This window comes from Malurus melanocephalus, unplaced genomic scaffold (assembly GCF_030028575.1).
Source record: "Malurus melanocephalus ecotype Western Australia unplaced genomic scaffold, MMel_1.1 scaffold_19, whole genome shotgun sequence".
Lineage (NCBI taxonomy): Eukaryota > Metazoa > Chordata > Aves > Passeriformes > Maluridae > Malurus > Malurus melanocephalus.
In genome coordinates, this window is record NW_026623251.1 from 4,276,431 (window position 1) to 4,290,710 (window position 14,280).

Genomic DNA, 14,280 nt, shown 5'->3' on the forward strand with positions numbered 1-14,280 from the left:
TGGAGAAAAATTAGGCTTTTTAGGTTTGTCTTGTATAGGTCCTTAAAAAGCAGTTTTAATATATTCCAGGCCACTATCAAAGTTATCTTGAACAAGTTGCTCTTTAAAAACGAAAATAATTCTGATAAAGCTGGTCAGAAAACTTACATACTCTTTWTTATAAAAACACATTTGCCATAATGTTAATTAATGCTGCAATCTAATTTTTAAAAAATAATGCTGTATGATGTGACTTTAAAGTGCTTCRAGTAAAATTCCAGGTGCAGTTATTAATGATGCTTCACTTTGGAAAGAGGAAATAGTTATAAAMCTGAAGATGATAAATAGTTTGAGTAACAATCTGTGAGCAATTGGGAAATTGCTCAGGAGTGTGTGGCATTTGGATTGTGTGGCAGATCAGTGGTATAGAAGACAGRATGGTCATAGAACACAATCTGCATTGCTTTATAATTTGGGTTTTTCAAATGTATTTTARCATGTTTAGGTGGTTTTTATTTCAGGGATAACTACTACCAACAAGTCCTCTAAACCCTCTAAATTCCTAGAAAACTAATTCTGACATGAACTTCTAGATAGATGTTTTAATACAATGACAAACTGATAAGTGTGTGTGTGTGTGTGTGTGTGTGTAATAAATCCCTACCGTTACTTCTTCAGTTTAAAATGAAGAGGAGGGGGGAATGTTCTTGGTGAAACTGATACATGAATTTAATATCCAGTTGTGTTTTTTTAAAGTATTTTGAAATACTAACAAGTGCAGAGGAGATACAATTGATACCAATAACAGATGGAGAAAATGTCTTTCAGTGATAGGCTTAAAAAATTTTCTTTGCTTCATTAAAAAAAATTGCCTTCAAAGTAAGAAGAGTCAAATCTGTAAGATCTAGGACAAGCTGTTCTCAGCAGTGAGGGTGGCTAGCTGTTGGCACAAACTGCTGAGAGGATGCTGAATTCCTTAACTTCATCCTTTCCAATTAGGATTAGATGCCTTTTTAAAGCATGTGTTTTAATCAAATGCAATTTAATGAGTTTATAGATGTTAAGTGGGGAAGTTGTATAATCAGCATTACTTCTGTGTCTGAAAACCTCTGAAAACAAGCAAGAGGATGGATGAAAAAATAAATGTGCACACTCACATTAGTATCATTTTCCYGCTCTTATAACATCTATTGAATTAAATAATTAAAGAATTAAAATAATTTAATAATTTTTTGGCAGTGAGAGGAGCAATCAGGAAGAAYACTGATCATCATTACCTTAAAGTAAGGGTATCCACTACTAATTAGCATGTGTGGACTGCCAAAAATCCAGTTTCTATATTTAGGTAAGCCTAATAATGGGCAGAGAGTTAAAACAGACTCCTGCAATAGTTACTGCAATTTTGTGCTGATGAAATAGATGCAGAGTTACATGTTCGGAGTATGGGTGGGTTGGCTTTACTGTGCAGGGAAGAGCTCCACTCTGGTTGTAGAGTGGCCAATGTTGAGGRGATAGTTAATAATGGCAGCAAAATACCTGTCATGGAGAGGCTCTGCGATATGTTCTCTTTGTTGTTTGTGAGCAGTTTTGGTTGGGACAGATCAATTATTCTTTCACAAATTATTTTCCTGGATTTAATATAAAACTGTTTTAGAAGCTCTACGATATATACATATATAGATTTTGTATGGTTTTGTTTGTTACTGCTACACACTGTCTCAAACTAGCTTTTGGTTAATCTGTTTTAGAAAAGCATGTTAATCTGTGGCAAAATAAATTTCTGCAGTAATTACTTCTTCTGCAGATTGTGGAATTGTTTTTGCWATTTGATTATAAATACAGCATTAAGTCCATGCACTAACCTTTATTTTCCTGATTAAGATTTATATTGGGTGTGTCCTTATGCTTCACAACATGTGCAATCTGCTGTTTCTCATAGTTTATTCTATAATTATATAGGCATAAATCACCAAAATAACATTTATTCCTGCTTGGAAARTGATCCTGGTATTTTCATTTAATTGGAGCTTTTTGTTAAGTACCTACTGTCTGYAACTGTCCAATCTTTGCATAGGTCAGACTTCTTTTTGGATTTTTAATGCGAAAAATAAATTTAGAAAATGCTGAGAACAACTTTCTTATTGGTGAGGAAAAAAACTTACATTGCTGATAGATTACAGTAGTTCTGTGTGATATTTTAATAATCAAAAATGTATGCAGATATTAGAGTATTTTACGTAAAACTGTTATACTAACTGGAGACATAAAGTGTGCTTTTTAAAGCATTGCTGTATTTAAAGGATTTCATTGTTACTGTTAATGCTTACTGTCATTGGAATGTGCTTCCTGTTCCAAAGGTCAGTCAATTTAAAAGATCAATTTTAAGGCATGCATTAATTCTGTGTTGTTAAATGCTGGTAGGGATCAAACCAAAGCTCCCTTTTGACTTGATGAGGTTCCTTGTCATGATATATCTAGGGTGAGTATTTCAGCCATCCCTGAGCATAGCCTGCCKGCTCTTTGAGTGTCAAAATGAGAGTCAGACAACAATGATGGCTGAAACATTGTTATTTCTTTTTGCTTTTTACTTGTCTGTGGAAAGGTCTTTACTGTTTAATTTGTAACCTAAACCTTGCAACTCTGTGCAACTGTTGGTAAACAGTGATTTAAAATGCAACGGTGATATGATTTTGTCAGTCATCTGCGCTTTTTTGATGGCTGGCTGGCCGTTTCTCCTAATCTTATGTTCTTGATGACCATCAGAGAAAGCCTTAGTTTGTGCATATAACACAATTTTAGCATGAAGGAGACAGAAGCATGAATTGTTAAATTTAAATCTCTGGCTACTATAAAATAGTATCACTAGAGGTATAGCTGGTACAAGTGAAACATCACTGCTTTTTGCATAGGGGAATCAGAGATTTGCACACTGGTGTTCTGTAGTTACATTTTCAGGGAAGAGCTATATCCATAGTCAAATGTACTCATTCCTGAGAAGTGTGAAGTTCGTATAAAGGAAATAAGGCAACATGGGAAATCTATAGCAAATAATTTCATCTTACTGTATGAAACTCAAAAAAGAGGTTTTTGTCTGTTGTGTGGTTCGGCTGCCCTGTTTCAGGGAAAGTGAGAGTTACTATTGCTTTGTTCAAAGGTGGGTTATGCCAGCTGCTACTGCACTTACCTGAAAACTGCTTTTCATCTAAAAAATACTAGGTAGTATATGATAGATATTTGGGRAAAAATTACTGAGAGAATCCCAACATAAGTAGACTTCCAGAAAATTCGATATTTTACAGAAGCTAGTTTCTTCTGATCCATACAAAATATATTACTCACCAGGACTTTGATCTGCTAGTCCTGSTGTGCTGCTTTTTCTCATGGGGGAGCTTTTGAGGAAAGAAAATTGATTCAGCCTTAAGTTACAAGCATCAACAAGTGAATCTGAAGAGATTAAAAGCTGCATGTGCAGCAAGAGTACAAGTGTTTGGAARCAAGAGAGTTTCCAAACTTGCCTGTTCTCTAATTAGGTATTGATGCATGGATCTCTTGATTGTAAGTTGCACTTAAAGCACATACTGACTGTGAGCTGTGCCTTAGAAATTTGAGAGAGCATCCTGCAGCTGSTGCCTTCTGTCAATCAGAGCTTTCACTTCTCAGTAAATTTCCTTGAAAACAACTGCTTCTTCAAAAATATTGTTGATTGGCTYATGAAATGTGATACATTACGTGTGTGAGTGGTCCTCATCAATGTGTCAACGTGGTTCAAGGTTGAGGGGACCAGGCTGCTTTCTGCCATGGCATCACATGTGAGCTGTGATTTTAGAGTCCAGATCTGCCAGGAGTGGCTGTGGAGTCCCACTTCCAATCCCTTTTCCCTGGGGGCTGAGGTGTGGACTTTCATTGCCCTATCCATTGAAAACGGGACTGCCTGATGGATGCGTGACAGTAAGTGGCATTTATCCCAGGAAGATCAGATCACACCTTCCCTAGGACTGAAGAGTTTGACCCTTTCCATACTGCTGGTTTAGGYTGTACTGATGATTGCATGGTAGTGATCTCCTATCACTGATGTGTCTCATAATCTGTGTTTTATAACTGCTTCTGTGATTTTTTTTCCTAATTTGAGAAGATAATCTGATATAAAGGAAGTATTTCTCTTTTCTCTGTACCTTCTGGCTTTTTTCACATGTGTATCTTGCTGTAGTACTGCATCGTAGAAGAGGTTAAAAACCCTCTTTAATCACACATTTTGTCATCTGTTGGTGAACTTACTCCTCACAGCAATTGCAGATCCATTATTAATCTCATGGCGCAGAAAAGGATAGAGGTCTTTCCTCTATTTCTAAAAGGAAATAAAAATGATCTGTTTCTGAATGGAGGATCAATGGGTTCTGAGGGGTTTTCATGGGGAATATAAGATCAGCAAGGAAAATATTCACCTTAGAAGGAGGAATGGAGTCCAAGTGAAACACCTCACAGTCACCATCTAATTTCCATGAAGTTCCCATCATTTATTACATTAATCTTGGCAGTCTTTATTGCACTTTCATTCAACTTACTTTATGTGTGCCCTAAAGAAATAAGGATTTGACCCAGGTAACAGTCTGTCTCAGTGAAGAGATCTAAGTAGTCCTTGTATTAATTAAACARTCCTGCATATTTTTCTTTGGCCATCCAAAACCACAGATTTTTGTGGTGGACTTCAAATAGGCAGCTGCTCAAAAAAATAAGATGGAAAATGCAGCCTGTGAGATGGAAAAGATAAATTGTTTGGTATGCAATAAGGTTAATATTAAAGGAAGATAATCTGATAGCAAAAAGGGGGGGATTGAAYTGTTGTGGGCCGAGGTTTGGTTTTGGGGTCTATTGTTTTTTATTTAGTCAGAACATTTGAAAGGAATTTGTCACAGGTATGAGAATATGGTCTAGTATAATGAAAAATCAGGTCAGTCTGCCAAACCAAGTCAAATATTTTAGATCCTTTGAACCTGTATTGTACTTGCTGTACAGTGCAAGTCATTACCRGTTACATTTAACACAGAAGGGAGAAGGAAAAGACAGAAAACTGAAGGCCAGTCAACCCAAAATTCCTGGTAAAAAATACTCAGTCTGTCGGTGCATATGAACACATACAATGTAAATAAATAGACAAAAGAGATGAGGTAGGGATTATCAGGACCACAGCTGGGTGTGAAACCAGACTCAAAACTGTACAGTGGTTCATTAGGAGTAGGAGGGTTGTTCAATGGGAAGTAGAGATTGAGTTTTAAAGAACAAAATTATTTTCTAAATAAAAAAGGACAAAATCTARTTTACTTATTTCATGTTGGTTAACAAAAAACAAGGTGTTAGATAGATTCTGCAATGATATGTCATATACAAAGAATATTGGATGTCAAATGGTGCAGTTCTGCCTGCTTTTRAAAGTTAAAAAAGGAAAAAAAAATCTGGTATTTGCTTTCGCGAAATAGTAATTTTTTTTGCCAAAGTGAATTGTCTTGGTAAGCTAATATCTTCAGTAATGTTCTGGCTCACATATTTCTAGATTCTTAAGCTTGGAGAAAGTTGCCAGTACTTTGGAGAACAAGGTTAGAATTCAGTATTCTTTTCAAAGCATGTAAGAAATGGTTAGGCTGTTACAGAGCCAAACCACAGCCTTGTGTTACAGGTTTGGAGATGTTTTTTGCCCCTGCAATTTGTGACTTCTCTCATGCACTCGAGGCTTCCCAGAGATGTGCTGGCAATGCACACTGGGCTGTGCCAGTACCTGTTAGTGGCACTGAGGCTGTTTAGCTGCCTGTGCCCTGTTAGGGTGCCTGTGGCTAAACTGATCACAACCTGTATTTTCTCCTGTGCTGGACTGACAGGGACCCCTGGGATTTAAACACATTCCTCTGTTATGAAGAATATGTCTTGCTTCCAAGAATTGTTTGGCAATTTCATCAAGAAAATCTGTCACTGTTTGGGGTTTTCAGAGCAGAGCCACCACCCTCTGTGKCTCCAGCTCTTCCTCTGTTGTCCTGGTATTTTTCCATAGTAGGATTGCAGGATGTTGAAAAGTAGCACTGCTTAATTTCATGAAGGAGTTAAGAGACAGAAGGGGGAAAGCCACAGAAACAAACACTAAAAACTATGACCTGATGGAGAAAAATTAAAAATGAAAGGAAAGTGTACATTTTATTTGTAAGGGAGGATGTGGGCAGGGACACCCTGAGGTATCTGGAGGATGAGTCCTCTTAGTAAGAAATTTGCACACTGGATGATCAAACGTAAGACCTCAAAGATGGGAAATGGAATGAAGCTTGGGTGAATCTTATGTTTGTTTGCTGTTTCTGTCTAACTTGAATTCCCCCTTCTGTGACTCTCACTCAGTTACAGTAGTTAAAACTATGGAATTGTTAGGTAGGTAGATTGCATTTTCTCTATTACTGGTAGTTCTAAAGAAAATATTAAGGGAGAGATTTATCAGGTAGAGGTGAATTTGGATTTTCTCAGCATCCYAAGTATCTTTTAGTGTCTTTTGCASATAGCTGCAGTTGCCATGAAATAGTATTTCATTCCTTTAAGCTGTGAAAGTATTTGTAAATAATTTTATAAATAAAAGCATTGATTTACAAATAATAGAGTTTTGTTTTAATTCTGATTTCTCTATTTCTGGATGATCTTTTTATAATATGCAGGACCAAAGGACTTTCAGAACAGTCCTGCAATTGTGTTAATAGGGAATATGYTTCACTAAGCAGTAAAACCTGAAGAGCTTCTATCTAGCTTGTTTTTATATGCTTGTAAGGAAACAAGAGCATACAGTTGYCCTATAACATTGTTATGGGCCAATTCCAATGACGTATAGACTTCTCTTTTTTAAACTATCAGCTTAGCTTTTGAAAAATTAAAACTTTTCTGTTTTCTGTTTATACGGACACAAGATTCAAATTAACCAGTTTCCTTCCCTTTCATTTAATCGAAAGTTCACGGCACTTACTCTAGTTCCTTTCAATGCTCTGGYACAAATACTTCTTTATGCCGAAGGAACATCTAAAGTGCTGGAATCATGAGCCTTCTAGTCCTTTAAACAACAGAAAATCGTTTTCAAACTTGCTTCCACTTTGGAAGAGCTGGAATTCCTGATACTGCAAAAGAAAATGCCCAAACTTGCCTACAGACAGCTGAAGCATCTCATGTGCTTGGTGTAACCCTGTGCAGAATTGCTGCCTCACAAGGGATGGCTTGTCAAAGTTGCATGTGTTTCTGAGCTGTTCCATGACTCCAATCAAAGAAATCCGTAAGTGTTAGGAAATTACAGAAATCTCAATTACAGAAATTTTACTTTGGACTAATTCAGCGCATAGAACTAATATGTATTTCATTAGACTGACATGTAGAAGGTAAAACACCTTAAAAAACTAATTTGATAAAGYAGATTGTGTCCATTTGCAGTTCAGATTGGCAATAAAGGTTTTAAGAAATGATTGCTTGCTGTTTGTGTAGTGTGAGGCTATGGGGTTTAGTGTAACTCTTAACTTTTGGGCTCRAGCCCCCAGAACAAAAAGGCTGTGGCTGTGAGATCTGTAGAGCTAAATTTGTGTCAGAGCTATTTCTGCTCTGTTGCAGGAACTTTAATGCTATATCAAGTCCATCTTAGTTCATGCTTGACTTTATACAGGAGCAGAGATGTCATGTCATTTGTTCTTCCACAGCCAATAAAAACTGTATCTTTCTGGTGACCTTCCCCTCTGTCCTGGCTCCCTTCACAGACGGGCAGTTGTGTGTCAGTGCTTGGATTGATCTTGTATTACTGGGTTATCTAAGAGCTAGAAGACACTGAATTTATGAATCTGTGTTGAACAGGTTATGAACTTGTCTCTCATGCGCATTTCTTTGTTGTGGTAGTCTGTATTACAAATGGGATTTGGAGTCTCAGATATATTTAACTGCTTTGTGCTGTGAAGTTTTGGTGATTTGAATTACTTTGTGACACAGTTAAGCTTGAAGAACCCTCCCTGTAGTTTTCTTTATTGGCAGAACAATGAATATGTGAATACAGGAGTAGATTAATTTATTTAATGTTACCTCTATGTTCTTTCATTCCTTTGTGACTGTCATAGTTAGATTCATAAGGGCAATAATACTGGCCCTTCAAAAAAGCCACACAAAAAAATACCCACCAAAAAAAAATCAAAGAAACCACCWACCAAAAACAGGGAACTGAAAGATCTTTCAGCATATTGTAGTGGAAGAAATGGATCACTATAATTTCACTGTGTGTTGCTCACTGTTTCATCAGGCTTCCACCTGGAGTATCTAAGCTAGAGTTCTTTGTTTAGTGTTTGTTTTGGCTTGACTCAGTCTTGGACTGGAGTCTTACAYAGAGTTCTAACAAAAGTAATCCTTGTCTCGTAGCTGGATGTATAGGCTTAGATCTATAGTTTAGTCTCAATGAATACACTGCCATAAGCCTTGATTTTAAAAACACACATGTAGTGGAATTCGACAGTGGTTTTCATTGTGGGAGTAAAACATGCTGTTTTCTTACAGGAATTGCAGTTACTTGTATAGTCTTGTTTGTACATTTTAAAATAATGATAATTAATGGGAGATGATGTTTCTGTTCCTAATGAGGCAAGAATTCATATCTACTGTTTGGGGATGAGGGAATCAGTAAAAATCTGRAAAGCTGCAGTCAAAACAGTGAAGCCAGAAGCAAACAGATTAAAGGCCTTTTGACTTGTGTTGGCACTTCTCCTTTTTGAGAATGTTTTTAAACTAACAGCTTGAGCTGCATAAACTTGAAATATTTCTCAAGTGTTTGTTTATGTGAATTGCTTTCTAATGAGGTCATAGCTGTTTTCCCGGACACAGTGGTATTTCCTCCTCTTGMTCTTATTTTTATGCTGCTTTCTACATTATGTCTTGAAGACAGAACAAGCATATAAAAATCAAACATTGCTCAGGATACTTCTAAGTTTCAGCTCTAATGCTTTACAATCATATCATAAGACTCAAGGATGGAGCTGAGTATATGCATCTGTGGAAAGAAGTACTTGAAATGCTTTAGAGTTTTAAAAARACCTGTATGATTGTCAAAAGTAACTCAGATGTGAAGTTTTTAGCTACCAAATGTTAAGAGAATTGGGGTGGTTGAAGGAAATCTGCAAATGCTGATTTTTCATTTAAATGTGTTTCATCATGTGAGATTGATCACTAACCAAAAAAGAAAAGTCACCTAATCATAAAGTGGGCAGTTTCATTTCTATGTGGCCGGGCATTACATATGTAAGTCTTTTCCTTCTGTTCTACARAAACCAGAAACATGGGCAATTGTCCTTTCTTTCCTTTGCTGTTTGCTTCAAATGCAATGAAACATGTTGGGTTTACCTACAGTATTTGATAATGTTGCTGAAATAAATAGCTTCCTGTTTGCAGAACTTTTGGTTTTTCAGATGACTAGATTTACAGTTTCTTAAAAAAACAGACCAGAGAACTAGATACTGCCCTACTTCAGGGGGCTGCTTTCACATATTTTGGGCTAGTGGCATAGGAGGCCAGAATTTTATTGTGAAGTGGGGAAGAGGGAGGAGGCTTAAGTCATWGAGTAATATAATGATGATAGTGTGAAGTCATGATTTCCTAATGACTAATGTGGAGTACTGTAGTTGAACATAAATTTGGGGTGGTTTTTTCTGCAGTTTCTTGAATCACAATKATTTAGCCCTGGGCCATGGAGCCAMACTGTTGTGGGGTTCAGTTGGGCTGGTCGAACTGAGAGGGATTTGCTGGCAATAGTTGGTGGAGGTGGTGTTCATATACGTGGGGTAACTGCAAGGGCCAAATCTCTATGAAGACCTTATAATATATACATAATGTTTAGATCTTCATGATCTGGAACCACATCTCATTAGTGTCAAATAATAATAATACTGAGGAAAAGCTGATGAAATCTGCAAACTGTTTCATTGGTTTAATTAGCATCTTTTTCTCTTTTTTTTTTTTTTAGTGTTAACAAAGTAAATAGGCAGTGTCCTTCCCAAAATATTTCTAAATTTTTAGAGGCTGTTAATTTCCCACAAATTTTGGCTTTAATTATATGTCAAGGCTCTACTGTAGATGGAGTCATACAAGAAATACCAATTATGTTTTTGAAACACTAAAGTTATTGTACAACTATAATTGCAGTAGAGTTTTGTTTTGGTGGGTTTTTTTGTGGGAACTATAGTTGTGAGCTGGCTAATACAATTCTAGGTTGCTTCAGCAAAAAAAGTGTTCAGTTCTGCATAACAGATTGTGCAGTCACAAAATGTTGGTTGAGTTTTTTTCTTTAACTGTTGACTGGACAGCTTTGTTATTACCCCAGCAATTTATCCACCTGAGTAACAAGTCCTAYGTCAGAAACTGTCTTCTTAAAACAGAAAAATGTATTGTTGTATGTGCTGAAATTTGAAGTACCTTCAGGCTCATCCAGAAYGAAAAATATTTAACACCCACAAATACCAGTACTGTAACCTTCCTCCAACATTTCAATCCTTTCAATTGAGACTTAATTCTAGACAGTTGCTCTGAAGGTAATTTTGAAAACAACATTTTATTCTTTTCCATTGTGAAACAGACAATAAAATATACCATGTTATTAAAATGAAATTGTATTTGAGTTTAAAATACGAAAGAAAAATCAACTGTCTCTTTTATACCTGTTTTTGTCAGTAGCAACAAAAGCTTAACTATTTCCTGTTTAACAACATCGGTGAAATACTTTTTCTTCTCTTCTTTCAGAAGTGAAGCCAACTTGCATATTTAACAGCATGGAGTACTACGATGGAGACATGTTTCGGATGGATGCYTGTCGATTCTGTCGCTGCCAAGGGGGAGTCTCCATTTGTTTCTCTGCCCAGTGTGGTGAGCTGCACTGTGACAGGTACTACGTGCCGGAAGGAGAGTGCTGCCCAGTGTGTGAAGGTACAGTCTCTTTGTAATCCTGTCTGCTTTTCATTCTGCTGGGTTTTTTTTTATTTGCCTGTTCGATGGAAATGAGCAAACAAAGGCTTTTGTTCTTCTGAAGTTGACTGATTCCTCTGAAATGCAGTTTATTCCTACATTTTTGCTGTGTCTGAGTGTGCTGTCATGTTCTTTGCAGTTCTTCTCTGACCTTGACACTACTTCTTGGACATGATCAAATGTGCAGCGTTTTTTGGGGGTGCCTTCTCAACAAAGGACATACAAAGGTGTTTCTCATTTCTGCACAGACGTTTAGACAGGCATCTCCAGGGCTTCAGCTGTGGCCCTGAGATAAATTTCAATTACTTTGCAACCAGTTTCTTGTTCTGTTCAGCAACAGCAATGCACACACCTTCTTTCCTCTACAATTAAAGCAAAGCAATGGGGCAGCAATCCAATGTCAGTGTTTTTCTCTTCCGCCTTTGCCCTACTGACAGCCTTGCTAGGCTGCAGTCCTCCTAACAAGGGCTCTGTGGGGAATTTCACACCGACCTTCTCGCTTATACTGGAAAGTATTGGAGGCATCTTCTGCCAGGATACAACCAGAATTCCAGCAGAGGAAGATAGGGGTGGTGCTCTGCACTTGGATCTTGCCTCCGTGTAGGGRTCAGGTTATGGCCACCAGGTAGTCAAAAAGCCTGCGAAGCACTTCTAGTCCCTTTGTTTAAATATGAACATAGAAATACTTTTTCAATAAGTGAAATCACCTGGAAATCTGAAACCTCCTCCTCGGAGTAGAGGAATCTAGTTATTAATGTGAATTTCACTTTGCTGACTCCTTAATATCASTATTCCTGTAGTTCCCTGCAGGAGCAAATAAGCCAGAAGATCCATTATAGTCATGTTTTATTCCAAGCAGAGAACTAGAAAGTAAGGTACCTCATAAAATTAAGTCTTAAAGAGGCAGCTGTAAGAGCTGGWGCTTTTCACTCAGCACAGGATCTGGTGAAAAATGCTATTTTGGTGGCTTGTTTTGTTGCAAGCTACTGACATCTTAATCCAAAATTTGGATAATGACATATCAGGCAGGTAAGTTAGGAAGCCATTTTTTAAAGAGTATTTGTCATTTTTTTTAATGTTTTGGTGTATATTTTAGTGTAGTTTTATATCAGGTTTTGGTCTCTACATGGTGTTTACATGTAGAGAAATGCAAATGCTGTAGGCTTAAGTAACTAACTTAATTTTTGAGCCTGGCAGTAGTCTTTTTTTTAGCCATCATGATAARTTGTATAAATCCACATAATGTTTATATCTTTTTAACTATTAATATTAGTGCTACTTACTGCATATCTGGAGTACTATTATTTCTGAAGAGTAAAAGCTGCTTTTATTTCATGTAATGAGCTAKCATAAGCAGACTTGCATGAAACATGAGGAGAAATCTCACAGAAAATATGCTCCCTAAAATTCTGTTGTGTAAATACYCAGATCTTTATTTGATTGTTAGCAGGTAAGTGGGACTTGTGGCYTTCAAACGGAAAAAAGTTCAACTGAAATGAAATTGAAAACACCCTGTTCAAAAAGCTAGATTATCTCCAAAATCGTGATGAGGTATAGCTTRAGGCACTCTTCCTGTTCCAGTAACAAATATGCCCGAGGTCTCATCTTTGCTCACAATGTAAAACAGCGATGCAGAGCTGACACGAGTTACTCCAATGGCTCATTTAGATTTTTTCAATTTCCTTCAGAAAGCCGGTATTTCTGGCTATATATCAATAGATCCAAGATCCATTTTGTTCTGAAGAACAGAATAAAAAAATTAAAAGGTTAAGCCTTGTTCTCTTGGACTTGCTCTCATTTCAGACCCCCTTTATCCAGTCAATAACCCTGCTGGCTGCTATGCCAATGGCCAGATCCAAGCTCACGGAGACCGCTGGCGAGAGGACGACTGCACRTTCTGCCAGTGCATCAATGGCGATCCGCACTGCGTGGCCACCGCCTGCGGCCAGAGCTGCCTCAACCCTGTCAAGGTGCCTGGGGAGTGCTGCCCCGTCTGTGAAGGTAACACTGCTATTTCCCCTCACTTGGCTTTGGTCTCTCGTGCCTGCTGCTTACCTGGCAATTCTCCGTTTGCTTTAAAATTTTGGAGTATTGAAGGAGCTGGTACAGCATTGGCTGGTGGCTGAAYAAATTGCTGAGGGCAGAAAACATCAGAGTGGTTTAACTACACCAGGGTGTTGGCAATCCCTGGTGCTCCTTTGGCACAAAAGGAGGTGGTTAAGATCAGCATTATTTACTCATTTTCCTTTTAGCTTTTCTTAATCCTTAATAAATATAGGAGAAGTTAGACAGTCAAAATGTTTATCACTTGGTATTACTGTTAATTAAATTATTCCTGATTTCTTTTTCATCTGTGTCATTTAGCTGCAAGTAAGAATCTTTTTGTACAACATAGTTGTGCAAAAAATACCAAAATATATTATCAAACATAGTTTAATATTGGAAATAGTTATTTCAGTGGAACTTTTAAAAAGTGATGTTATCTGGGAAATAGATTCATTTTTCAAGTTTAAAATTATTTTTTCATTTGTTTATGGAAATAGATGTATATGGTATAACTGACTGAGATTTAACTTAACTGTAAGGTAAAATGCTTGACCATCCTGGCAACAGAAATGTGAAAACTTGTAAAGTGAGACATTAAAAAATACTTTTGTGTATGTAAATGTACATTTAGAGCTGCATTTTATGGAGTAGTTGTTCATCAAGAAAAACACCGGATAAATTTAGAAATGGTTCCYGTAAACCTAGAGCCATCTTCACAGTACACTAACATCTGTGGGCACTCAGTGAGCTGCCACTTTTCTTGTCCCACCTCTGATTTTAGAAAAATAATTTTTGTAGATCTGCATGTGTCTCAGGGCCCTTCTTGGTTTGCAGTATCCATCCAACTAAGCTCACTGGGATACTTACCTTTTAGGATAAATCTGAGGAGCATAAGGATTTCTTACATGTGCTCTTTAATTCCAGAATTCACATCACAGTGTAGGAAGGTGTGTGATACAATGTGTAAAAGCTGCCRGTGAACTGTACAGGATTGCACTACTTGCACTGAATTAATGTGACTATGAGGAAGCAGGTTAACTGCTATTAATCCCAGTACTCACCTCACCATGGATGTCACAGAGCATGTGCTGTCACCCCTCATTATTTGGGCGTCTGTGAGCAAGCTTGGGAAGGCACTACAGAGAGAGAGAGAGAGGCTGGTTGAAGTAGTTTCAACATGTCAATACACTGAGAGGATTCTGTTCCTCTAATGAGGGAAATGTCTTTATTTTCCTCTTCCAGACTGGAGAAAATGGATGAGAG

At 37.3% G+C, this 14,280-nt stretch overlaps 1 protein-coding gene across 2 annotated transcripts in view; it reads left to right on the forward strand.

Annotated features, from left to right (window-relative positions):
* Positions 1–14,280, forward strand: part of CRIM1 (cysteine rich transmembrane BMP regulator 1) — a 172,382-nt gene that overhangs the window by 104,986 nt on the left and 53,116 nt on the right. For both annotated transcript variants that reach the window (XM_057389777.1, XM_057389778.1), the window contains 2 exons: positions 10,750–10,932; positions 12,775–12,972. In XM_057389777.1, coding sequence (XP_057245760.1) covers positions 10,750–10,932; positions 12,775–12,972 — 381 coding nt within the window. The remainder of the gene's footprint in view (positions 1–10,749; positions 10,933–12,774; positions 12,973–14,280) is intronic.